The sequence below is a fragment of the Periplaneta americana genome, chromosome 7 (assembly GCF_040183065.1).
Source record: "Periplaneta americana isolate PAMFEO1 chromosome 7, P.americana_PAMFEO1_priV1, whole genome shotgun sequence".
Classification (NCBI taxonomy): Eukaryota; Metazoa; Arthropoda; class Insecta; order Blattodea; family Blattidae; genus Periplaneta; species Periplaneta americana.
Window position 1 is genome coordinate 65,285,248 of NC_091123.1, and position 27,850 is coordinate 65,313,097.

At 35.0% G+C, this 27,850-nt stretch overlaps 1 protein-coding gene across 2 annotated transcripts in view; it reads right to left on the bottom strand.

Moving 5' to 3' along the window:
* LOC138703169 (alpha-1A adrenergic receptor-like) overlaps positions 1–27,850 on the bottom strand; it is an 885,279-nt gene that overhangs the window by 25,627 nt on the left and 831,802 nt on the right. For both annotated transcript variants that reach the window (XM_069830836.1, XM_069830835.1), the window contains one exon: positions 12,080–12,302. In XM_069830836.1, coding sequence (XP_069686937.1) covers positions 12,080–12,302 — 223 coding nt within the window. The remainder of the gene's footprint in view (positions 1–12,079; positions 12,303–27,850) is intronic.

Sequence of the window (27,850 nt, forward strand, 5' to 3'; positions counted from 1 at the left end):
GCCCAATTTAAGCTTTTTGTGCACCGCTTTTGAAATGAGTTGCGTACCGATCGCGCTGCCCTACTAAGGCGACTCCCACCATCCGCCACACCACGAATTCCTCTTTAGCCATAAAATCCATATAGCCTATCATACCTCTGATGATCGTCTAACGTAGGCCTACCTCTTAGATCTACATGAGTCGTCACGTCTGTGTTAAGGTGCGTAAACACTTAGCGAACGAACAATGAACGAAAGATGAAGCAAAACTTCGTTGTTCGTTCGCTGTTTGAAGCGACGTACAAATCATCAGCAAATTGTCAGAAAACATTCACATTCGCTGATTGTCTGCTATAAAGGCAGACGAAAATATAATTATAGCAAGTGCAGGCCTGTTTCATAAACACTAATAATATTAAGTAATAGTAGGCTATTACAGTCATGAAAACAATTTTATTAACCGACTAAATTCTGTTTCATAAACGTTTTGCACGAGTCATAAAATACGTACAGTAGCCAGATGATTTGAGGTTAAGGCTGATAAACATAATCAAGTTGATCTGCACTCTACAGCTATTTATATTATTCTCTCTGTTAACAGTTGTTGAATGAAATAAGTTTTGAAGTACTATCTTTAATAGCAACAACAGAGTAAATCGTAATATGTGTGAAGGTTTGGGAGACAATTTATTTCAGATAAGATTGTAAATCACTGCAACTCGAAGTTATTGTTTCTGTTATTTTGATTCAGTTGATTTACGAGTAAAAGAAACAATATGATACATCTAAAATATTGTGAACAGATATTTATCATTCCTAATTGTTCACGTCTCTGCTGTTGTAAAGTTTGCAATTCCAAAAACAGTGTATCAGTGACAGAAGCATGTGTGTGCGCGCGCGTGTGTAAAACTTGCACCTCGTTATCTAAAGAAGTACCATATGAAAATGTTAAGCAGTGAAAACTTTTGATGACAATATTGTAGCAGCCTTAAGGACAGTGTTAACGACAGGGTTGGTGGACCCTGCAAAGCGTCTTATGTAAGATATTTTCAAGTTCCATTATAATTCGGAATACTGCGCAAGTATTTATTGGTGCAAGCGTAAATAAATACACATAAAAATTACTCTTTTACCAAAAAATAAATAAGTAATGCAATAACGACATAAGTATTTACGCGGTGAAGTCGTTCCTAGAAAATATCGTGTTTGAGTTTGAAAGTGTGGATGTTGTAGAAGATTAATGTTATGACGAAATTAATAAAAATACTGAAATTGTCTTAATGGGTTTTTATTGCTGATTATGTTGTAAGTAGTATTTTCAAGAAGTTACCTGACTATACAAAATGCAAATATGTTCTAATTAGAGACTGTGATGTGGAATTGTAGATACAGTACCTATAAATCTCGTAAGTTAATTTTAGTTTATGCCCTCAATAGGGGTGGTTTAAAGTAATCCATATATTTTGTAATAGATCTACTTGTTGATATATGTCTGCAAAAGATTTTGGCTCACCAAGATCTTCACAATGTTAATTAGTGAAGAGTATATAGATTCAGGTTGCCACATGTATACATTGAAAAAACATTTCAATAGGTACAGAAAATATTAATATTACTGTATTTTGTGATGTAAATGTCCCATAGGCATATATTTCTGAACAATTATTATAATTTAAAAAATGACGAGAAAGGAGGGAAAAAATGTTAAGTTCAATCATTCAAATAACATAAAATAATGTAAAATATACAGTAATTACTTTCTAACAGTTCTATACTGCAATTGAATTTAATTTAGGTTTCACCCTTTCCAATTGTTCCTCTTTTACAATAAGATAAGATAGTTTTCAATTTCAGCCTGGTCCATCTACATTGGCGCCTATGACAGTTTGTAAGTATTTGTAAGTATGGAGAGGGACTTTGTTAATAATTCATTTTGTCTCTGATGCTTTTTAAAATGGGGAAAAGACGTGAAAATAACTTGAAGAAACAGAGTTTTTTGCGAAAAGTTCTCGAATTGAAAGGTCAACTATTTCATTATATTCATAACTTTCTTGCATATGGTTGTAGCACAGTCTACTATATACAGTCTCGAAGCTCAATATGTAGTAAAAATGCAAACATGGATAGTTTCCCACCACTAGGATCGCTACTATCGCCTCATCATCGCAGATCTCTCTCCTAGCAGCCGACAAAATATGTTACACTTTCGTTGTCGTGTTCTTTTGGAAAAATTAACACCTTCCTTCCATTATTGAAATATTAAATGCATAAAGTTAATTTATTATTTTAATGAAGTATATTAAATTCCACCATAAACTCGAAGATACCTGCAAGAAATAAGTTAATATAATTTTTGTTTGTGCAAAACGAACTGACATTTACTATAATAGCTTCACTCATTCAAGATTATAGCGATAATTAATAATGAAACCAATAAATATTAATTTGCATTTCTCTTTACAACAATAATAATGTAAATATGAATTAATTGGAGTAACTTACGTGTACCGGTACTTGTAGTGTAGGCTTACGTAGTTAACAAAGTGGGATGAGGTTAAGCAATAATAATCACACCAGAATTGGAAATAAAACGTGATCAATAAATTTTATTGTAACAGACTTTTTCTACGTGTCTAGTAAAGCAACAAATAAAAATAACAACAAAATTAACAGCTATAATTAAAAACATATCCTTTGAAGAAAAAGGTAGGCCTAAGCAATAATAATCCCACCAGAATTGGAAATGAAACGTGATCAATAAATTTCATTAAAACAAACTTAATTTTTCTACGTCTTTAGTAAAATAACACATAAAAATAATAACAAAATTAATAGCTACAATTAAAAATATATCCTCTGAAAAAAAAAGTAGACTTAACCTTTATTTCTCTGGAAATTTAGCAGCCTAAGTGACAGAACTTTAACCGGTATCTAATGTCCTTTCGGTTAGACTGAAACATTTCATTGTGAAATTTAAGGATATAATGTATTCTAACAGTCACAAAGAATTTCAAATTAACAGTTTTGTTTCTGCACAGCATTCTTATGGAAACCCAGGAACCTTTCTGAATCTTTCGGAAATCGGAAAAAGGATAACTCTGGCCTCTTTCTCTTACTGCTGCTACAGTTTATAGCACTACAAACGTTTTCTCCTTGTCCCATAGTATTATTCCAATTATTATATTTTAGTCATTAACATTTTCATTATAACCAATAACGAACATTTCACAAGCATCAATGTGAAATACGCAACGAGCTATCACTCGATAGAAATACGACACAGTCCAAAGTCGACCATGGACAGGCTATTGTTTCTAGTTGCTAACCGCTTGGAGCGCTTTATCACGAGATTTGCAAAAAAAAACACCTCAAGCTTCGCGACTGTATATAGTAGACTGTGGTTGTAGGATATTCGTTGTCTAAAATTTCTTGGACGTCGGACAAACGCTCCCTCTTCGTCACTATTTGAGTCAGAATTGTCCATTTCAAATGTTTTCACGGTTTTATCTTCAAAATCTAACCCTACATTGGCATTTACTTTTTACAAATTATTAAACTATTACTTAAAATACAGTCATGGAACTAACGTTAATATTATTAATAAATTGAATTATCTTTGCTGCTTTATGAAACACTTTAGTAATATTGTTATTTATTTTAGTAATAATATGAGCGTTTACAGTAATAAATAATATTATTAACTATTACTTCTATGAAACAAAACAGTAATAATATTACTTAATGTTATTACTTTTTCAGTAATGGTATTAAATTATTACTTTTATGAAATAGGCCCCAGGGGAAAGTTTCAGTATACGGATACCTCACTGACAATAATTATCTTAAAATACTGTACCAAAAAGAGATATTTGTCTGTGTTTGTCGTATGCGCATCATGCTTACGAAAAGACACTTTTCAGTGCCAATAATTTATTTTGTGTGCACAATGTTGGAACTTTGTTATTTCTGGGCGTGACTTTGTCCAAAAGGAACGACATATGTTTATACGCGAACCAAGTTGACTCGTACACTTCATCACTCCCCATTTCATATCTTTTTGTGGACTTCTGTCTTTCCCTCCGGAATGATGTCAGTAGGGATTCAATTTTCTTTTTGACTTCTGCTCCCTACAATAAAAAAACATGTATCTACTGAAAATAAATAAACAAAAATAATTTTCAAATTTTGCACGTGTTTGACTCTCCTATCTTGCAGCTGAACATCTTTCCAATAGGTTCCTAAACATCATGTTTTCTTACTTTATTGTGGTAAGTAGGATGCTTGGGATTCCATGAAGTTTCCTGCTCCCTATATTCATTAATAAGATTTATAACAGCGCCTTCCGTCCACTCCAGTTTCGACATCCTGTTAGTGAAATTGAACTAAGCGCTGCGTTCTGCTACGAACTACAAGCTAGTGGCAAATACCGTCCACAACGAATACCAACTTCCTTTGATGTACCGACAAGCGACGGATCACTTCCGAAGGCAAACCAAACGATCGGTTTGCCTTTGTTGCGACGTACACACGTACCGATTTCAATCAACGAACGCAATCGTTTGTCGTTCGTTCGTTGTTCGTTCGCGTAGTGTGTACGCACCTTTAGAGGTGCGATCGTGGGAGCTCTGGTGCCTCTGATTTACATCTGTCAGTCTTCTAGAATCCACCACCACTGTTATGTACTAATCTTATAAACAATCTGCGAAGAACAGCCACCATGGTGAAGGATCGATTTTAAGTCACTGAAACACAAATGACACCCTATTTTCTGAGACGAGGGTGATAATGAAGGAGGAATTGTGAAGATTGTTGATGGAACTGCGAAAGAGAAAAGCAGATGAACACCGATAAAAGCCTTCACACCTTGACTTTGTCCACCGAAACTATACAGGGTGTTAAAAAAGTGTCCAATATTTTAGGAGGTGCTAGCATGCATCAAATCAAGAAAATAATGTCTAATAAACATGGGTCCTACAACACATACTTTCTGAGATATGAACACTTGTTCATAGGAAGTGCTCAATGTGACGTCCATTCATAGCAATGCATTCCTCTGCCCTTCGGCGTAAGGAATCACGCACTCTTTGAAATTTGTTTTAATACGTTAATAAGAAAGTCCTGATAACGATCCCCAGTTAATCTCTCTGGTAGCACGTATGGCCCTATTAATCTATCACCAAGAACGCCTGCCCATAAGTTGATTGAGAATCGGTGCTGATGCCTCGTTTCTTCAACTGCATGGAGATTTTCATCAGCCTACACATGCTGATTACCAAAATTCACAACACCATCTCTGCTGAACCAGTCTGCAACCAGACTTTTGTTTTCAGTATTCCATGCCAGGGGTGTCAACTACAGTATGATTATCTGGTAGTCTGCTGTATTACAGGGCAGAAAAATGTATTGCAATAAATGGACGTCACATTGAGCACCTCCTATGAACAAGTGTTCAGATCTCAGAAAGTATGTGTCGAAGGACCCATGTTTATTAGACATTATTTTCTTGTTTTGATGCATACTATTACCTCCTAAAATATTGGATTTTTTTAACACCCTGGATCGTCAGAACTCTGTCAACGGATACACCATCAGGTCGCGATATTTTAATTAACATCATCTATTATTAGCTTCAGAAATGTTCCTATTTCCATCTTATACAGAATGTTACATAATTATAGACACAAACTGTAGGGGTGAGTAAAGTGTAATGAAACAAGGCAAAAAGTGCGAATAAACATAGATCCGGAAACCAACCATTTTATTATGTCCCATCATTACAGGTGCTCTAGAGTAAAATAATTTCATTTAAGCATTGCAGGAAGAGAGCGTTATAACATGTGCTTATTACGGCTACCGTTCATGTTAAAGCAGGCATCAACACGTTTCCTCAATGACAAACCCAAAAGACATCTGAGAAAATACTAAAAATTGCAAGTAGATTTATATCATTTAACACGTAATTTAAATTGATTTAAAAGTATTAAGGGTCCCGGGGACTCCTGTTATGCATCCTAGGGTTAAGGAATGTAATGGAAGAAAAGTATAAGTGGTAATGAGTTGGGTGTTGTATTATTTAATAAGAAAATATTTACTGAGGGAATACAACATAATTTCATTTTCTGCTTTGTTGCTCGGGTACACATGTCAGTAAACTAATATTATACTTGGAAGAAGACGTAGTACATATATGCTTGCTTATAGGGCAGCTGCAAACATGTAGCGCAATGAGCAAACAAGAATTTCGCAACTGTTGCAATAAACCACTGCTTCCAATTACATTTGTGGGAGGACATAGGAGACCTTACACATTTACGAAAATATGTGTAATGCAGAATCATAATTTTGAAATATTTTCCGGAATAATACTTAAGAAATTACCACAAATGTTAGTGTGCGGTAACGCTAAAAAAAAAAAAAAAAAAAACAGGTACGTAATATAGAAACATCTAATAATTCATCATATCCATAAGCTCTTGAGCTCTTCCTCTAGTGTCCGTTGACATACTGATTTCTCATTTCTCTTATAAAGTTATCAATGTTATCACTAGGAAACAAAGTCTGGACACCAAAACATTGGCTAGAGGCTTCTACACGTTAAAGGAACACTGGCTACTATGACTCAACAATTATTATGTCATATATTTTTCATATTATGTCTCTTGTGCTCAACGTAAAATGAATTTAATAGTTATAAAAAATACGGGGATCATGCGGAGACTAAGATGAAAGCAGACAATATAAAAGATTGGAGTATGCTGAGTTTGCAGTGAAAGACCTGGCCATGGGCAGAACACTTGTGTATGTATGTATGTATAAATAAAATAAACACTTCCTTTAAAGAATCTAATGTAATTTTCAATACATTTAGCTATGTGAAGTTACCTTCAAACCTAAAACTTATTTTAAGTAGGCCTACTGTACAACGTAAATTTTCTATTCATTTACTAAATAGGCAAATTGATAACTTGCCTTTATTTTAGGAATTATGCCTCGATATAACTCTATCTCTCTGAAACACAAAAAGAAATACCGGTAGCTAATAAGTAAGCAGTATTTCCAATAATAACTTGAGATTTTTTAAATTGATTAACATAATTTAATCCAAGTTAGTAATTGCTCGTGTATATGATGAATGAGTCCACCACGCGAACAATTAGCTAGTATGGTATTCAATTTCCATCAAAATTAAATCCTAAGCGGGAAATCGAACCCCGCTACCACGAGACCACAGCGGTGGATAGACTCCGTACTTACTCGCCATTGCTTCGCGTTACAGGTACTACACAGACCTTGCCTTCTTCCGAGCGACAGCATCAGACCTTCCATACTACCAAACTAGTACTAATATACCAAATACTATTCAAATGTCTTATAGGTCGATTTAGAAAGAAAAAAATTCGCAGAAAATTAGTTATAAATGCGACCTTTCAGTGTACAACATTTGAAGTTCTTACCAAACGTTCCAGTGTTGAACGTTCCCTTGTGGAGTAAACATGTCGATTGCTATATTAACCATTGTTATCTATTGTTTACTACCCATTGCTTATACTCCACTTCCATATATATATATATATATATATATATATATATATATATATATACATATGACTTTTAAGAAACCCGGAGGTTCGTTGCCGTCCTCACATAAGCCCGCCATCGGTCCCTATCCCGAGCAAGATTAATCCAGTCCCTACCATCATATCCCACCTCCCTCAAATCCATTTTAATATCATCCTCCCATCTACGTTTCGGCCTCCCCAAAGGTCTTTTTCCCTCCGGTCTCCCAACTAACACTCTATATACATTTCTGGATTCACCCATACGTGCTACATGCCCTGCCCATTTCAAGCGTCTGGATTTAATGTTCGTAATTATGTCAGGTGAAGAATACAATGCGTGCAGTTCTGCATTGTGTAAATACTCCACTCCTATTTGCACTAAATATGCCTCGTCATTTTGAATTTTCTTTCTTCACTTAATTTCACTAGCGAATTTTTCCACCTTGTCCGCTACTGATTGTTACTCAAGACAGATTATAGTCTGGTTCGTTACGAATTGTTTGACACCACTACAAACGTCCTATCGCTTCGCATTCTCGAGTTACAGTACATTGACTCGGCTGTAGCGCGACCGGCCAATTCGTGCTTCAACTTTCCCTTTTTCGCCTATCGCTAGATGATGCCATCCGCTCTAACTCAAGGTTAAGTTGGATACATTGATGCTTCGTCTGTCGATTGCCGTTTAATTCACTGGAATACGTCATGTAGTTGAGAAATTATAGGCGCGACAAAGCTGGCCTGAAAATATAGGCTGCCATCCTAGTACAGGACCTAACTTGCAGACGTATTCACGTGAAAAAAATATGTGATTGAGTCGTACAAATGCATAGTGACTTCCATAACGCTCTGTATAATACGTAAGCTGTTAAGAAGGAACCAAATTTCATACAAAGTCTGTGTACGTTCAAGAACGAGATGCTGTTGCCAAGTAACGTCGTGCAGACCTTATCTGAAGTTTGGAGGCGGCTTTGAAGGCTCCTTCCCTTGTGTGGGCTCACGTCTCCTTGTCAGTATTCATTTTCACTTTCCGACTGAGTAGTCTTTGTTGTGAATGTCTCAAGGTTGTTCAGCTACTTCCTGAGCTTCTGATGACGGCTGAATGCGTCATGTTCAGAAGGAAGACCACAAACTTAAGGACATTCAAGTAAGCTACACATTTCACCTGACAGACAAGAAGCCCAGCATATAATCGCAAATGTTCTATGGCACAGATGAAACAAATAGAAGCACAAGACAACGGAGTGTATTATGTTTGTGTCCTTGCATGCTTGCATTCTGCATTCTGCCATCCAAGTGTCTATTCTAGAGATGAACAAAACTAACTGCCGCTCTCGTTGCATTTGTCTTTCGAGTCTCGTCTCGTGACTTCCGTGCGCTTCGAGTCTCGCTTATCGTTCTTGAAACAGCATTTGGTCGACGTGGAAAAATTTCGTAACTTTCTATAACACACATCATTGAAATAATAGTAATATGCATTACAAGAGCGGTATGTTGAAGTTTTCATGTTCGAGGAAAAGTTTGAAAAAGCGAAACGTAGTTGAGCTTTTTTTAATTTCCGAGAATTGAAAGAAAACATACCGCTCGTGTATCGTACATTATTTTGTGCGAAGATCGTTTATTACATACCTGAAAGAGGAATTTCTAATTAGTTGCAATGAAATCTCCATCTTGGTTTCTGTTCAATGACGGAAAATTTGCAAAACAAAAATATCTATCTTGAACATTGTTGCTTTAAAATGTTTTCTGTGTTTACTATACTCCAGCAGGCCGTGATATACGTCTGTCTTTCCCCCCCCCCCCAGTCTATGATGAGTCTGGAATCTTGTGGATTTTTCACGGCTTCCTTAATGTTACTTGCATCACGAATGCAGTAATTTTAGTGGAGTTGTAGAGTTTTACTTAATTTTTTGCAAATATTTAAAAACAATAATTAACAGTGCAATTTAGGTGAAATTGCAGTGGTAAGTTTCCAATTTATAATTATTGCTATATTGAACGTCTCTAAAAATAATATGTTAAAAGCCTAAAGCAGTAAAATCAATATGTCACTTAAGCGGTAAGAAGAGGGGAATTGTTATGTGTGTTAGGTTGGGAATACTGAATGTGGAATTTTAGACTTTCCGCGGATTGGTTTTGTGCGGAAACCAAGCAAATACGCACGGTCTCGCACAAATAACATTTTAAATGTTTAAATGAGACAAAAAGACAAAACAGAACAGTATCTTAGTTATCAAAATGTTCTGGTTCTATTATATGATATTACCTATGGTTATATAAATAGAAAAAGAAATAATTCTCAAATTAATTTGCATTTCTAAGAAACATAAAACATAACGTTAATATATTTTTTTTTTTACTTTAGATTGTACACATAATCTCAAACATACGAAAATAAAATTCCTAGCCTTTTAATAAGGACCTACTAATTAAATAAAAATTGGGGAACGGATTATTATAGGCTACACAGAAAGGTAGAGATGATGTTTCAAATAGGCTACTTGATTGCTTATACATATATAGGCCTAACAGTTGCCAAAGTAGATAAAAGTTCAGTCTGGTATAAACAACTGTGGCGATTCAAGGCTGCTTGACGTTCGGGACTTCGGGAGTGATCAACTCTCGAAGTCTTGAAACACTCACAAGCAGTCTTTACATCAACGACGCGAAGTACTTATATAACATTGTCGTGCGGGTTTTCGGTTTTGTGGGTGCTGTTAGGCTTGCTTTCTCGATCGTTGTTCAACTCTAGTCTATCCAACTCACTCACTCACTCACTCACTCACTCACTCACTCACTCACTCACTCACTCACTCACTCACTCACTCACTCACTCACTCACTCACTCACTCACTCACTCATCTATCGAATTGTATTCAGTTTAACTAATAATCTTCACACAATTTGTTTATAAAGATCACATCGGGCTATAAGTTTGAAAACAAATTCATTAAAAAATTAGCCTAAGTAGGCCTAAGTTATGTTATGGGAAGTTCCTACTTATCGCATGCAAAATAATTGTAAAAATACCCTATCTTCAAGTAGCCATAAATATAATACAATTTTATCATAGCTTTTTAATTTTTTTAGTGATATGTGTGTACACATTAAGCTCTAAAATAAAAAAAATTACTCTACGTTTAGAGTAAATTAAATATGATTTATTTAACGACGCTCGCAATTGCCGAGGTTATTACAGCGTCGCCGGTATGACGGAATTTTGTCCCGCAGAAGAACTTTTACATGCCAGTAAATCTACGGACATGAGCCTGTCTCATTTAAGAACACTTAAATGTCATCGACCTGGGCCGGAATCGAACCCGCAACCTCGAGCACAGAAGGCCAGCGCTATACCGACTACACTACCCAGGCCGACTCTAGAGTAAATCTTTCCCCTTAAAATAATTTTTTAATTTAAACATAATTCTTTTATAAATTCACTACATGACTGTGATTAGGTATACTTTATTCACTTATTATAGCACGCATTAAATTGAAAATTTTAATCACTTACTGCTAATAGATACTAGAACATACACTACTAAAATTATTAATATATCTGCAATATTATGAGCATAGGGCTTATACCAATCATCACCGTCAAAAAAAAAAAAAAGAACTGACGGTGATGATTGATATAAGCCTATGCCCATAATATTGCAGATATATTAATAAATTTGTTTGGGTGTGTTTTAGTATTTATTAGCAGTAAGTGGCTAAAATTTCAATTCAGTGTGTGCTATAGTAAGTGACTAGAGTGTACCTAACAGGCATGTAGTGTATTTGTAAAAAATTATGTTTATTTTAAAAACTTATTTTAAGGGAAAAGATTTACTTTAGCTAGAGTAACCATTCTTATTCTATATTAAAGCTTAATGTGTAGGTCTATACACAGGACTAACAATGAAAGAACTCTGATAAGTAGTATTACATTTATTATTACTTCAAAATAGGCTATTTTTACAATCATTTTTGCATGCGATAAGGAAGAACTACCTTTAAAGCTTACAAATCAAAATTAGCTATTGTGTAGACGTTGATGGACCATTTGTATATGTATGGTATTATGTCTTTAGTTAAACAGAATTTTTTATAATTTGCTTTAAAGACTTCGTTGTACAATTTATTATTATTAATCATCAAACTATATCTAATTCACTTTTGGTACACGATATTCAGGTCACAAACTACAGGCACTCTAGATACATCTCAGCTTCGAAATTATTGAATTTCCTTTTACACTAAAATATTATGAAGTTTATACAATAATTTATATCGAGGCTTTTTATTTCATTCAATATTCACGATGCCTAAGTCCTCAATATTTCGTAACTGCATTTAAGACAATTCAGTTGAAAGTTCGAAATACTTTATTATCTTAAAATTTTACCATTTGTGCGACGAATGAGGGGGATTACAAACATAACTGAAATTAAAATAAAATCTTTGACGATATTGTTAAATATTTGACACTTCTTACTGGTTGATAAAACTAACAGAGTATGATACGACGATACAAAACAAAGGAATATTTAACTACGTACCGATGGGGAGCAGCAGGAAGAAGGGGAACCAGCAGAGTAGAAAGCCGCCCACAACGATGCCCAGCGTCTTCGCAGCTTTCTTCTGACGCCGGAATTTTGCAGCACGTCCGTACAGTCCTGCGACGGTAAGACGACGGCCCTGCTCGCAGGAGGGCCAGGGTTCAGTACCGCACCGCGATGCAGCCTCAAATAGTAGAGTGGAACCCGTGCAGTTGTTCATCCCCTGAGACATAATAATAATAATAATAATAATAATAATAATAATAATAATAATAATAATAATAAACAATAATAACATCGATATGAAATTCATTACATTGAGGAGAAAAAGTATTACATCATGACAAAGTTCACGTCTTTAGTTTTGTCTTGAAGTAGATGAGGGACAGAAAATTAAGTGTAGATATTCAACATATTGTTGTAGAATAAAATTATCAGAAGAGTTTCACTATATTGAATAGGCAAACCAAATGAAGAAGCAGACAGAAACTAAAGCTGTAGAGTAAAAAATAGTCGCCACGGTGGTCTATTAGCTAAAGTGCTGAACTTATAATCCTGTGGACCCGGGTTCGATCCCCGGTTTATCCCCGATATATAACTTGAGTTGGGCAAGCCGTGGTCCAGGTAACACAGGGATTTTCTCCGGGAGCTCCGGATCCCCTGTGCATCCCAACAAATCTCCATCATCATCTCATCGCGGGTATAGCGTAGACCAGCCTCCTATGGCGTACCCTGGGCAACAACTCTGCCGGTAAATTGGTCTTATAACTGGCTTCATATGGGTGAATGACGAAAAGTCAAGTACCTGAGATTAGTATATAAAAATAATGAAACGAACATAGAAATAAATATTTGTCATTCAATATTAACACAATAATTTATGTAATTTATTTATTTAACTAGCTAGCTAGCGAGTAAAAATTAAATTTATAAAACAAAAATGTTTCTAGCCACTACCGTAAGAGCCAGGCTCGTGTTCGGTGTGATCTTAGCCAATAATATAGCATAAAATTTACAAGGACAGTTTACTAAATACAGTAAGTAACTTAATTCAAACCAATAAATAACACACAAGAGCAAAAAGAAGAAGAAGAAGAAGAAATAGAAAAAAGCACATTTAATATAAATTGACAGACAGAAGCCAGTGATATTCAATAAAAACATGAATATAGCCGACAGAAATAAAAGGTAAAAAAATACATTTTTTAATATTATATATCATGAATAATTTTATAGTTTTTTTTAAAGCTTCATTTTTTAAATATTTAAAATTTGTAAAATGGTTTGTAATTTTATTATAAAGTCTTGGTCCGAAACTAGCACCATGTTTAAAAGCTGCACTTGTATGACATTTAGGCTCAATTAATGGGAAAGTAGACTTTTGTCTTCGAGTACGATATTCATGTCGATTAGATTTATGTTTTATTTGATTTCTGTGATAGTAAGCTAGTAAACTATATTTATAAATTTCTTCAGTAGTTAATACTTTAAAATCTGTATAAATTAAATTTGTTGGGTAATCCATATTTTTGGTTAGACAAATTTTTATTAATCTTCTGTGTAATAAAATTAATGGATTAAGTACAGATAATGCTACTCCACCCCAATTTATTTTACCATATTGTATTAATGATTGTAAAAATATTATTCTCAATGCCTCCTTAGTGATAAAATTTCGAAGTATTACGAATTTATAAATTATCTTTCTTATAATTATCTTCTCATAATAGTGCCGACTAGCTCGTTTTTGGTTGGTTATTTAACGATTCTGTGTCAGCTACTAGCAGGGGCGTATTTTGCGGGCTACCGGGGCTACCGGCGGTAGCCCAAGGAAATTACAAAAGAAAAAGTTTATAATATAACATAATGTAATAATTTTGTATTATTAGTTTTACCATAGTAATTAAAATTAAAGTAATTGTTAGATATATTTTGTGTAATAATAGGGTCAGCGGTAGCCCAAACCCTTTAACCAGTATACGCCACTGGCTACTAGGTTATTTAGCGTCGATGGAATTGGTGATAGTGAGAAGGTGTTTGGTGAGATAAGGTCGATGATTCGCCATAGATTACCTCACATTCGCCTTACGGTTGGGGAAAACCTCGAAAAAACCCAACTGAATAATCAACACAAGCGGGATTCGAACACACGCCCGAGTGCAACTTCGAAATGGCAGGCAAGCGCCTCAGCCGACTGAGCTACGTCGGCGGCTAACTAGCTAGTTTAAGTTCAGAGAGCATTATGAAAGTAAAATAGTGTTGAGTAGGCTACTACATATTACCCGACCATTCTGTTTGTAGAACGGCAGTTGCTTGTACTTATACACAGCGCCCCGCTGTTACGTCACCTGTGTAGTACGATCACTATCTTATTCTAGTCATAAACTATATCTTTCTCTTTGCCACAGTATAACAGCATGTGATCGCAGCGCCGCTGTTTACGTTCCACATACAAAATGGTCACCTAGTACCTAATAATAAGATCAAATGCATAATTGTACAATAACATTAGTACATATTATCAACGGAAAATATATTTAAATGATCAAGATTAGCAGTCAAATAAACGAGTTTGTAAAAGTGCTAAGGATGATCTATTTTCGAATTCAAAAAAAGAAACAACAAGATCAGACTCTTGTATTGATGTGGTATTTGCTAGAGGGATAGACTTATTTTCTTGCATGAATTATAATTCTTATTTCTTTTATCATAGTACGACACTAACGCCTGTTCAGAAAACCAATTAAAATGAAACAGAATAATTCTATTATGTATATACTTGTATTGGTATATATTCGATAAAGTAAAAAAGGAAAACAGTCTTTAATAATACAACACATAAATTGGATTATATTTATTTCACTCTCATAAATATTCACAATCTTCATAAAGAAGACCAATTGTTTAAAAATCTAAATGTAACAATAGCCAACAGAGAGCATGAACTTTTCACGCAATTACAAGGATAATATGAATCCCTTGTCACTTTTTTGCTTATTTGTTCGACATAGAAATCTGCATTCTCTATGAAGATGTTAACGCTTCAGAGATAATGTCCCCAAAACAGGTAATTTGGGAAGGTGAATAACAGCTGGCCGAAAACTTTGCATGTTGCCGTCTCTGTTAGGGACAAGTTTCATTATGTACGACAAATCTACAAGTAAACGTATATCTTTGCTTTCCTTCTGAAGGATGAATTCTGTGATCGTTACGGCTGGTCCACAATAAACCTGGAACGGAAACGGAAACGGAAACGAGAACGAGAACGGAAAATTGTTATGGTAGGCCAGGGTAATTGTAAACACTTTTCACTGATTTCAAATATAATTCAACATTACACAACCCTCAGTAACAGTAAGCATGACAAAGAAACATTGTGTTATTTTTAGATCTTTCTTTTCCCTGAAAATGGGTTTAAAATAATAAGGTTGATTTTTTCATCTTTTAATTGCTAGTTTACATTTACCCATCTGTTTACATTTACCTCTTTGAGAGGGGGTAATTGTAAATACCAATTTTATCACGGGCAATCAGACACTGAACGTTTTTTGTTCTGTTTCAGAAGAAAGAGCTGTACTCCTTTCAACTCCAATTTTGGTCACTGGTACATTTCGTCCCTTTTACTTATGATATATAAAGATATAGGAACTCAGTGCCTCTCCTGAGCTTCACGATAATTATAGTTACTGTTTTTCACATCTGTGACAACCCTCTCTAAACCTTTACAGTGTACTTGAGTGGGTGTCCCTTTGATTGCTGAAAAGTACGAAATGTAACCATAGTAAAACATGTTTACAATTACCCTCAAGCAATTAAAACTATGGGGCAAATGTAAACACGTCATAATTTAATGAACTGAGGTTATGGGAGATTTCAAAACCATTGTAATAAATGTTAACTACTATACATTACTCATAAAAACAACATATTCTTAAAAAAATAGCACTGTACGTTTACTTACAATGCCAAAAATGAAGGTGAAGCAGAATTCTTTCTCAACTTTTTTTGTAGACTCTTACAAAACATTCGTTCACAACTAAGCAGTTGACGCCAAACTGCTTTGTAGGTTAGCCGACATGTTAATTTAAATATTCCCCCGAATGAAAATTGTTATATTGACAGTTTTGTATTTCTCACAGCATTTGTTTACAATTATCCCCTGTTTACAATTACCCTCATCTATCCTAAAATAAATGTATTTAAATGTGAGTATTCACAATTAACAAGGAGCTTGCCGGAGCCCGGAAACGGTAGTGGGAGAGTTGGCCAAGTTTTAACTTTGCCGTTCTCGTTTCCGATTACAGTCTACTAGATTAATTATTCTGTTGTCAACATAAAGATATTTGGTCGTCGTATATTTTGTAGCAAGGAGGCCGTGATGTAATTTCTTCTTCATCCACTGTTTGTAACTAACGCAAAATTCAGTAGAATCACTTTCCATATAAGATATACTACGTGTATATGTGACCAGACTACCACGTGAATTGAATTCTTAAATAGGCCTATTCCGTGCCTTAAATTTCGAATTTGGTTAATCTGTGTTTTATGTTGGCTGGCTTGTACTCATGAAAGAATGCCATTGGTCAAATAAACACAAATAACATCAGAACGGGTAATACTGATTTTACATATCGTTATTGACATATATATCGATATGTATAGTCGTTTCCGTTCTCCGTTTATTGTGAATAAAAAATCTTCACGTTCTTCGCTTCCCGTTCTCGTTCTGGTTCTCGTTCGCGGTTTATTGTGGCGCAGTCTTTACTTGTAAAGGAAGGGGCGAAAACGTGTAAAGGAAATTAATATTATAATATGAATTTTTCCTTGGAGTGGGGCAGAATGGTTCATTGCGTTGAGGAGAGATGTAGGCCTAATCCCGAGTCATAAGGTCAGCAGCTGAGCTGGTAGGGAAAGTAGCTCTGAAAGAGATAGCAGCTTTGTACCTTTTCCAAGTACTCATTGTGTCATTGCAATAATATACAGTTGACCTCAAGCAACACACTTTATATCTCGTTAGAGTCAAGTAATTTAAACTCTGACTCATTTCAATACAATGTTTACAATACATTTCAACTAAGAAGAATTTCGTAAAAATTATTCAGTGAAACAATTTTAAAAGTGAAGAAGTAGAGTCCAATTGCAAATTTATTACCATGGGATTGTCTCCCATTCTCGTTCAATTTTATGAGATTCAAAGTTCGGTGTTCTGTTCTCGGTAAGGCCATAAATCTTGTGAGATTCAAGAGATCGGTGTTTTTTCCTGGGAAATCTTGTGAAATTCAAGGAATATATGTTCTATTCCCGCTAAATCTTGGAAGATTTGAAGTGTCGTTACCCTATTCCCGTTAGATATTTGAAATTCAAGGAGTTGGTGTCGAAGATTTTTTGAAATTCAAGGGGTTGGTGTCATATTCCCAGTGACATGTGAAATTCAACGGATCGGTACACCATTTCCGTCAGGTCTTGTAAGAATGAAGGGATCGGTTTTCTATTCCTGTTAAGTCTTGTGAGATTCAAGGAGTCAGTGTTGTATTCCCTATATATATATATATATATATATATATATATATATATATATATATGAAGAGTACAGAGAGAAAACAATCACAGTCACAATTCTCTTAAGGGTGATGGTATTATCTAATTCAGTACATTACTGCAAAATTATTGCTGTTCCTAATGAAAAAGTAGGAAAGGATAACTTTATTCGTGGTGATAATCCTCCTTTACCAGTTTTGATAAGAAAAACACATTAATTTTACAGTAATATACTGAATTAGATGATATTACCCTTATGAGAAGTATGACTTTGACTATGTGTTCGCGTAGGCTTCCGCGGCTGATGTACATGGTCTGTGGATAAGCTTCGGGGCTTCTACCGTGTTGTCTTGGTGTTGGTGACTGACGTTTCGGCCGCTGTGTTGTGGTCATCTCCAGAGCAGTTGGATAAAGAAATAGTCTGCGAGTTGGTATATATATATATATATATATATATATATATATATATATATATATATATATATATATCACCGAAAGTACTCCCCCTATCGAGACTAGTATATATATATATATATATATATATATATATATATATATATATCACCGAAAGTACTCCCCCATCGAGACTACTATATATATACGAGCTCGCAGACTATTTCCTTAATCCAACTGCTCTGAAGATGACCACAACACAGCGGTCGAAACGTCAGCCACCAACACCAAGACAACGCGGTAGAAGCCTCGAAGCTTATCCACAGACCATGACTTTGACTGTTTTTCCCCTGTACTCTTCATATGTAAAATTCAAGAGATCAATGCCCTTATCTTATCAGACTCAAGGAATAGGAGTTGTATTCCCAGTAGATCTGTGAAATTCGAGTGATAGATGTTTCTTTCCATCAGATCTCTTGAAATTCAAGAACTCGATATTGTATTTCCTTTAGATTTTGTGAGATTCAAGAACTCGATATTGTAGGCCTATTTCCTTTAGATTTTGTGAGATTCAAGAACTCGATATTGTATTTCCGGTAGATCGTATTAGAGTCAAGAATCGGTGTTCTATTCTCGGAAATTTAAGTGATTGGTATCTTATTTCCTTTAAATCTTGTTAGATTCAAGGTATCGGTGATCTATTGTCGGTACATCTTGTAAGATTTAGGGGACTGGTGTTCTATTCCTGATAGATCTTGTGTGATTCAAGGAGTCGGTGTTCTATTCCCGGCATTTCTTGTAAGATTAAAAGGATTGGTGGGATAAGAAGAATTCAAGTCATGACATTTTCCCGTCTGTGCCTTCAATAAAGACGTAGTCAAGTAAAAAAAAGTAGGTCGTAATTGGGTAACAATTTTTTTTTTCCCATGATTCATTTCAGGTTCTGAATTGATTTTTTTTTATTTCGTTATTCGCTAACTGAATACATTGAAATTTATACTGATGCTTGGCTCATTCATAATAATCAGTTCAGTATATCTCACATATTATTCAGTAACATACGAGGTTTAGTTAAAATTAGTTAAAAGTTAATAATTTTCATGTTATAAGTATATCATGACAGCTATACTTTGGAACTTCATCGAACTTCATCTTACACAATAATGTTACACATTTTCCCAGTTTGTAGATCGAATACATAGGTACAGTACATTTCACGTCAAAAGAGGAAACGGAGAGAATGAGAAGCGGGACGATAAAGAGGAAGACGAGATTGATGAAGATGATGCCGAAGAGAAGAATTAAATGAGGGAAGAGGGAAAAGTAATGTGGGAAGAGGGAAATGTAATGTGGGAAGAGGAAGAGCAGTATGAAGAAAAGTAGCAAAAGGAAGAAGAAGCATAGGTGGGAAAGTAAGAGTAGGGGAAAGGAGAAATAAGAAAAAAATGGAATGAAGAAATAGGAGGAAGATTACAAAGGAAGGCGAATTAGGAGAAGGAGGAAGTAAAAGATTTCGACTTGTGGCGAAACGGTTAAATGAAGTCAATGGAAATAATTAAACGACTATGAAACTGATTGCACCATCTACGCTTGGTACAAAATTCAAATACTGTCTCCGGAATTGGAGGCCGAGTTTTCATCTCAGCCTAACGGTTAGCAGTGCGCTCACCCTCATATAAGACTGATTGTAGGTAATTTATCTCATTAGTTCTTTGATGTGTACAAGCTTCAAACCAAAGCACATCATTACAAAATATTGCGTCCCTTGACAATCTCCAAAATTAAACTTTCTGAACGCATTAGTTAACCGGTGCGCGTACCTTCCACTCTGTGTAGCAAGGTAGCGATAATGAAGTTCCAACGGCACAACTGCTACACGGAGTTCTAGCAATACTGCACTGATGCCATGGCAACCAGTCCAATCCTTAGACTGAGACCAAGGTAATGAATGATGGTGTTACCCTTGACCGTTCAATACACAAGTAGGAGAGTACGTACTTCATCACCATAGGTAGAAAGTTCGTACCAAAACAGTAGATTTTAGTTGAGTACAGTGAGGAGTACAGATGTCACCCGAGCCTCGCTTTGCTCCCGCTCGCTACAGACGATACACAGTATGTTTACATAAACAACGCATAGTGGCATTCTGTGGAGCTGTTCCTAATTATGTCAGGTGAAGAATACACTACATGCAGTTCTGCGTTGTGTAATTTTCTCCATTCTCCTGTACCTTCATACCTTTTAGCCCTAAATATTTTCCTAAGAACATTATTCTTAAACAACCTTAATTTCTGTTCCTCTCTCAAAGTGAGAGTCCAAGTTTCACAACAACACAGAATAACCGGTAATATAACGTTTTATAAATTATAACTTTCAGATTTTTTGACAGCAGACTGGATGACAAAAGCTTCTCAACCGAATAAAACACGCATTTTCCATATTTATTCTGCGTTTAATTTCCTCCCGAGTGTCATTTATATTTGTTACTGTTGCTCCAAGATATTTGAATTTTTCCACCTCTTCGAAAGATAAATCTACAATTTTTATATTTGCATTTCGTAGAATATTCTGGTCACGAGACATAATCATATACTTCGTCTTTTCGGGGTTTACTTGCAAACCTATCGATTTACTTGCTTTAAGTAAAATTTCCTTGTTTTCCCTAATCGTTTTTGGATTTTCTCCTAACATATTCACGTCATCCGCATAGACAAGAAGCTGATGTAACATTATTTACGCATGTTAATATTATGCATGATTCCAAAAAAGTAAACTGCAAACAGGGGTGTGTAAAACGTTTATTTTTTCCCGGATTATTTTTCGTTAAATGTTGACGTCTCGTTCTATTAGGCATTCGGTTGCATTACAGTCCAAGTTCAACATCGGAATAATTCACATTTCCATTAAGGTTGAGATATTGATCTATTTCGGTATATTACTGCTAAATTGATTGGTTTTTCTGCTTGAAATGAAGGAAATGATGAATGTATCCGTGGTTTTAATTCTCCTTTACCACTTTTGGTAAAAATAACACTAAAGTTTGTAGTAATACAGTGATTAGATAATGACATCACCCTTAACAGCATTGTGACATTGTTCGTTTTTCCCGTGTACCCTTCAATTACGATACGATGTTCCTAGCTGTCATTACAATAGAAACGAAAAAAAAATTCTTGAAAACAATTAATGGGTTTAATATTATGTGCCGCATACGAGATACACTATTAGATTCACAAAGTAGTAGTTCTCCTGATGATAGTAAGATATACTGTATCATATTTCAAATTTGCTTCAGTAACGCCTTGTGACGTAGAACGAATATTGTCAGAGTACAAAATAATATTCTTTTTATTTATTTCTGAACATAATAGAAGTATTTCTTTTGATGAAATGAAAATGTTCATTGTTCTTTGTTATTATGAGTCATAATTGTACAGTTTATATGTTATTTTTATATGTAGGGCTATGGGTAAATTATTTTGGATTGGGAGTTACGAAGTTTATAATTACAAGTTATTGTTTTTTTATATTATTCGCTTAATAGTTTCTTTCTAGAAGGCTGTGGACAATTGGAGCACATGTTTGGTTACCACCCGGTTGTACATGTTTGTAGTTCCGGTTCACTGACATTAAGAGTTGCGTTAATACTCGTGCATTCAATTCGGTAGAGATATAGTCCAAGCTCACACAACTTAACAGTTTTGGCACCAACTTCCTAGCTTTATTCATCGCTTGATCTTTTATGCCGTCGTCATCCCTCCGCATCTGTGTGTCAAGCACCAGATAGCTCTTAAGACCGATTTCACCATATTACTAATCCACAATTAACTAACTGTAAATAAATTTAAGGTCAGAAGTTAAATGGTATTTAATGCGTTTGCATTTGACCAAAATAATACGCATTTAAAATGAAGTCAATTAATTTAATTCCTAATTAAGTCATCATGGCCACAGGAACCAGAGTAAAATCACAGTCTAGTATATGCAGTCACGAAGTTCAGTACGTAGTAAATATGCATCCATAGATAGTTGCTAACCATTAGGATCGCTACTATCGCCTCATTACAGACAATGCAAAATAGTACCGGCACAGTCTATTGTTCCTAGCACCCTCACAACTCGAGCTTCGTTACTGTATATACGAGATTGTGGTAAAATCGTAATTTCGAAGGCCATGTGCCTTGTTAATGTTAGCAGTGAGTTCATTTCTTATATGAGTATTACGACAATAAAATGTCGTCATAAACAGAGGTAACCTTAAAACATATTAAAATAATCGAAAACAAAAAGACGGATGGGTAGAATTTAGAAGAAAATAAGAAAGGTTGGAAATAAGTATAAAGATATTTCAATGTAAGAAAATCTCATCCCAATGTCTTCATCAACATTGCACACAAAACATAAAAGTAGATGCAAGGAAATATCATATAACAAGCAAAATGAAAAGAATTCATGGATTTACGCTATTCCAATGCCTTCAAATGTAATATTAGGCGTATATGACAAATAGGCCTATGTTATTCATATTACTTTAGTTGCCGTATTTTAGGGAACCGAAGAATGATTATTTCTTCAATGAATGTATCATTTAAATAATATTATGAAGTAGCCTACTTAACTATCAGTTGGAAATTCAAAATCACCTTCTGTACTACTCAAAATATGCAATGATTATGTCTTGCTTAGCCTAACCCGCATTTGCAAATCTTTTTCGTCCATTGTATTAAAATAATCCTTTCTTTTGGACATTATCATCGCCTGTCTTTGTAAGAAATCATTTTCAAATATGAAGTCCATATTTGTCCTCGTCATAATGAAAATTATTGTCGTTAATGCAGGATTAATTATTTAAATAACTAAATATTGACCAATTAATTTAAATGTAGTTTAATAAGAGCTTAAAGCCCAATTTGTGTTGGTGAAAAGCACTGTCCCTTTAAGTGTCAATTAAAAAGACTTTAAGTAACAATTAAAGTTAAATAAGTTTAGTGAAATCGGCTTTTAGTGTTCCCACATCTGAGCTAGGGATGTGGGATTTTCCTATCTATTTTTCTTTTAGTCACTTTAGCCCTGCATTTTGCTCATGTTTACACCAGATCTTTTAGAATCATTTCACACCTGTGGATTAACGGTTAGCGAGTCTGACGCGAAATCAGGTGGCCCAGGTTCGAATCCCGGACGGGGCAAGTTACCTGGTTTAGGTTTTTCCGGGGTTTTCCCTCAACACAAAATGAGCAAATACTGGGTAACTATCGGTGCTGAACCCCGGACTCATTTCACCGGCATTATCACCATTTCATTCAGATTCTGAATAGCCTGAGATGTTGATACAGCGTCGTAAAATAACTTACTAAAATAAAATAAATAACACATCTTGATTACACAACTTTTAACACTGTATCACTTCGGAATAATATTCCGAAAATAAACAAATTTAGAATTATTTGTCCTTAGCATGTTTTTAGGTTTTTACTCTTCCCCGACATTTTTTCCATTTTTTTTTTTACAGATAATGCTAACAATTACATATGTCAACGCATCTTTGGCTGACGTAGGCCTTTGTTACCGTTCCTTGTGATTTGAGCGGCATCTGAGTGAACCTAATTAATAAACAAACTCTTATTTTATCTCCTCAAAGGAAAGCGTCGTCTTTGACACCGGATAGGCTTTAATTGAACGCTCGTACTACACTAGTAATGTATAAATGTTGTGATTATTCAACGTTCATTATCAACTACGAACAGGCCAAGTTATTCCATAGTTCATTTTTCCTCTAATACTATATATATACTCAGCTTCATCTATTTACAAAGCCGAAAGCTCACGTTTCTTGTAAGATTTGCCGGCAAAGAACTTCTTCAGAGGGATATATCGAGTCGCTACAAAGAGTGGCTTCAAATGGATCGAGATGGATTTCAGACTACACATATGTAAGAGGGCTTGCACATTTGTGTAAGATGGGAAACGAAATGTAGTGGGTTAGAAGAATTCGTAAAACGGACTATAACCACGCCAAAGTTGCAAGAGTAGCAACTATTTCCATGTGCCGTCTCTTTAATATATAATATATGATATATTATATATAAAGTGAAATAACCTGAATTCCATACCTGGAGCCCGTTTCAAATTATTATCAAATTATAAATGTATATTAATCAACAGTAATCTCACTAGACGTTTTGATTTATCTAGAGAAAATCAAAACTCGAGTGGGATTTAATTGACTATTACACGATTAGAAGAAAGTATATAAAGATTAGAAGTAACGAAGTACTCCAATACAATAAAATATTAATTGACTTACGAAAATACAACTGTCTTCAAATGTATTATTGTACCATCTCAACATTACAAATATTACGCTAGATGCATGCTAGATGGCAGTAGTGTCTTTATACAGACACTGTAATGATTACTATTCAATAAATCTTAATATTAAACAATCTCTGATACGTGACTATCCATAATATCATAGGCCTATAGCAGAAGTTCTTTTTATCCTCTCAGAGCAGAAGCTATAACATAACCTAACTAATATACACAAGTGTTAGAAAAGTTTTAATTAACGACGATGACATAAAAAATAAACATGAATAATTTTAAAAGGAATAATTATTGAATGTACAATTTTCAAATTTGAATGTGGTTGGTGGTTCAATTGATGTTATATTGGACGTGTGCGTAATAGAAGTGGAACTCGTTGATTTAGGCCTACGTGGTGTATTCAACTTATTCAGAATTTCCGAATGAATAATTTTAAAAGGAATAATTATTGAATGTACAATTTTCAAATTTGAATGTGGTTGGTGGTTCAATTGATGTTATATGGGACGTGTGCATAATAAAAGTGGAACTCGTTGATTTAGGCCTACATGGTGTATTCAACTTATTCAGGATTTCCGAATGGTGCTCTTCATTTATTTGTAAATCGGATTTCAGAAGATGCATAGGTATGATCAGTGATTTTTATTAATTCTTGTTCTTGAATGCCAATGCGAGTCATATTTGAAACTGCTGTGCATCGACTGGAGTGATTTGTAATTTTATATATATTTTTGACGTCCAGACCAGCGCAGTTTCAAATGTTGGCAAATAAAGAAACAAATGCTAGGGACGCGATAAAATTAAACAAATGCTAGGGACGCGATAAAATTGTGCGATAAGCAGCCATGATTGGTTGAAATACGTCCTTTCGTACCGTTTTATTGGTCAAAAGTAGTATGACGTAGTAAGAGTGTAATAGTCACAGTAAAAAGACTACAAATGCTTGTAAACTGTGTTGTACTGTAGGGCCTACAACATAATTTTATTAATTCCTAAAATTCGATTTTTCAAAATTTTTATTTTAGTAGGTTATTTTACGACGCTGTATCAACATCTCAGGTTATTTAGCGTCTGAATGAGATGATGGTGATAATGCCTGTGAAATGAGTCCGGAGTCCAGCACCGATAGTCACCCAGCATTTGCTCATATTGGGTTGAGGGAAAACCCCGGAAAAAACCTCAATCAGGTAACTTGTCCCGACCGGGATTCGAACCCGGGTCACCTGGTTTCGCAGTTAGACTCGCTAACCGTTACTCCACAGGTGTGGACCCTAAAGTATGATAAGATTTACAAAATCAGCTAACAAAATTTTACAAACGGGATTATGCATTATGCAATGTCGTTAACGACGGTTTACAAGAAATTCCAAAAGAGCATAGCTAAAGTTGCTGTATTTTACTAGCAATGAATATGTTAATATTTCATCATAAAACAGATTACATAAGCTTACTGGGCCAAAGTTCAACAATATAAAACAGCAAATATCTCCACAAGAACATTTAAATTCTCCAGATTTCGCTATATTGGCGGCACTGGAGTCTCGTGATGTGAATGGTCGATTATACCAATGCTTTGATTGGTCTAAGATTGAAATGGCCGTAGAAATGAGAATAAGACTGCACTTCTTACAAATTTCAGGAAGGAAAGGATATCTACTACCCGTTTCAGCTCATGTTACCAGTGGCGTCTTCATGAACTGTTAGTCCTACAGTGTACAGTCGCCATAGAAGAACAGTCTACCAGTCTATGTATGATCTGTCATCTGTGGATCAGTCTGGGAGTGATCAATAGGCCTTGGCTGCAGTTGTATTGTGTGTTCATAATTTGTTCAGGTATTTTATATTTTATTACTGATTAATTTAGTTATAACAGAAAATGTACTGTGCATTGAATTAAGTTTAGTTTCAATTTAATACAACCAAATTTGTAATATAATTTACAATGTGAGTGTGGAATTGAGACGTATTGAGGTCCCATTCCCCTATAACATGGATGGGCATCGTGCCTCACTTGAGAAATAATACCTCATTGACCTTCACAGAGCTTATCGCTCTGAGTGACATCACCTTCACAGTCCCCATCCCTCCCTCACGCAGCTCCTAGGCGTGGAAAGGTTCTATATCAGACTCATAATAAATATCAGCGGTGGCATAATGGCATTATCAAAGCAGTGTGTACGCGTTAGAAAACGATTATTTCATGAGAAATGGGAGGAAGAGTTTTTTTGCTGTTTAGAAGGGGAGAACATACGATGTACGAAGTATGTTATGCTCGAAAATCCTATTAGGCATTAATAAATTTAATATACAACGACATTACTCCTTATGCCATAAAGAACATGCTGAATTAGAAGGTAAGACAAATTAAATGTTATTTTTCGTACTATTCCGAAGAAGATTTATGATCTTAACATTTGCATAGTATACTAAATACGACATTATACCTTAAACACGCTGCATTAAAAGGTACGAGGAATTAAATGTTGTTTGTACGTATTATTTCCAAAAGAAATTTACAAAAAAGAAGTATTAAATGTGCGTAGAAAACGAAATGTGATTTTCTGAAATTATTTTAGGTCGAGAACGTGCAAATCTATTAAGTAATCTTGAGAAACGCCAGAATATTCAAGAAAATAAACGTACACAACATGATGGAATATTATTGGCTAGTTACGCAATTTATCGCCTGTGATTTAAATCAATTCACCTACGGAGAAATAGTAAAGAGGTTTATGATTAAAGCTGCCGAATTAATTTGCCAAATTGAATAAAAGTTTTCGAGTCTCTCACGTTAACCAAGCGCTTTCCTAATAATTCGCCACTGACCGCCTTAGCGACTACGATAAGGTGACGCAGGACACAGCAGTTTATATTTCCCATCCTACTCTGCAGTCTCCTCTGCTAGTAAACAAACTATTTCAAATCGAGTGCCTCACGTAACCGAAAATTGTGCCCATGTATGCCCTATAAGAATCCATAAATCTTAGATAATAGTAGGAAAAACATATATATGGACAAGTAAAAAGAATGCTTAGATACTGGGTGAACAGTAAAGAGCAGAACAGGTTTCACGGCTGGTCGGCCGGCTATGCGCGCGGATGTGGGGGACTCAAGGCCGCGCGGGGCTTCTGTTGTGCTCTATACTGTTCACCCAGTATTATCTTATGTTCAAGCCTTATTTATGCGTAATTCTGAGTTGTGCGTAATTTAAAATATACCCTTTAAGTTACGTACAACACAGGTTTCACTGTATAAGATTACTCTATTGTATAAATTTTCACTCTTTGTTAATTAGACGACGCTTTGGTTTTTCTTAAGACGTAACTGTCATGTGTACCTACTAGTCATTACATTCACATTTTGTATCTTAAAAAGATAGTAAACCCTACAAAAATGGAATTTGCATATTTTTGAACATTTCTTGTTTTATTACGAAAATTTTAGACTTAGTCTTTCGTTTAAATTCTGGCTATGGTCATAGCATTAAACGGGTTATTTACAACATTTGTACATAAT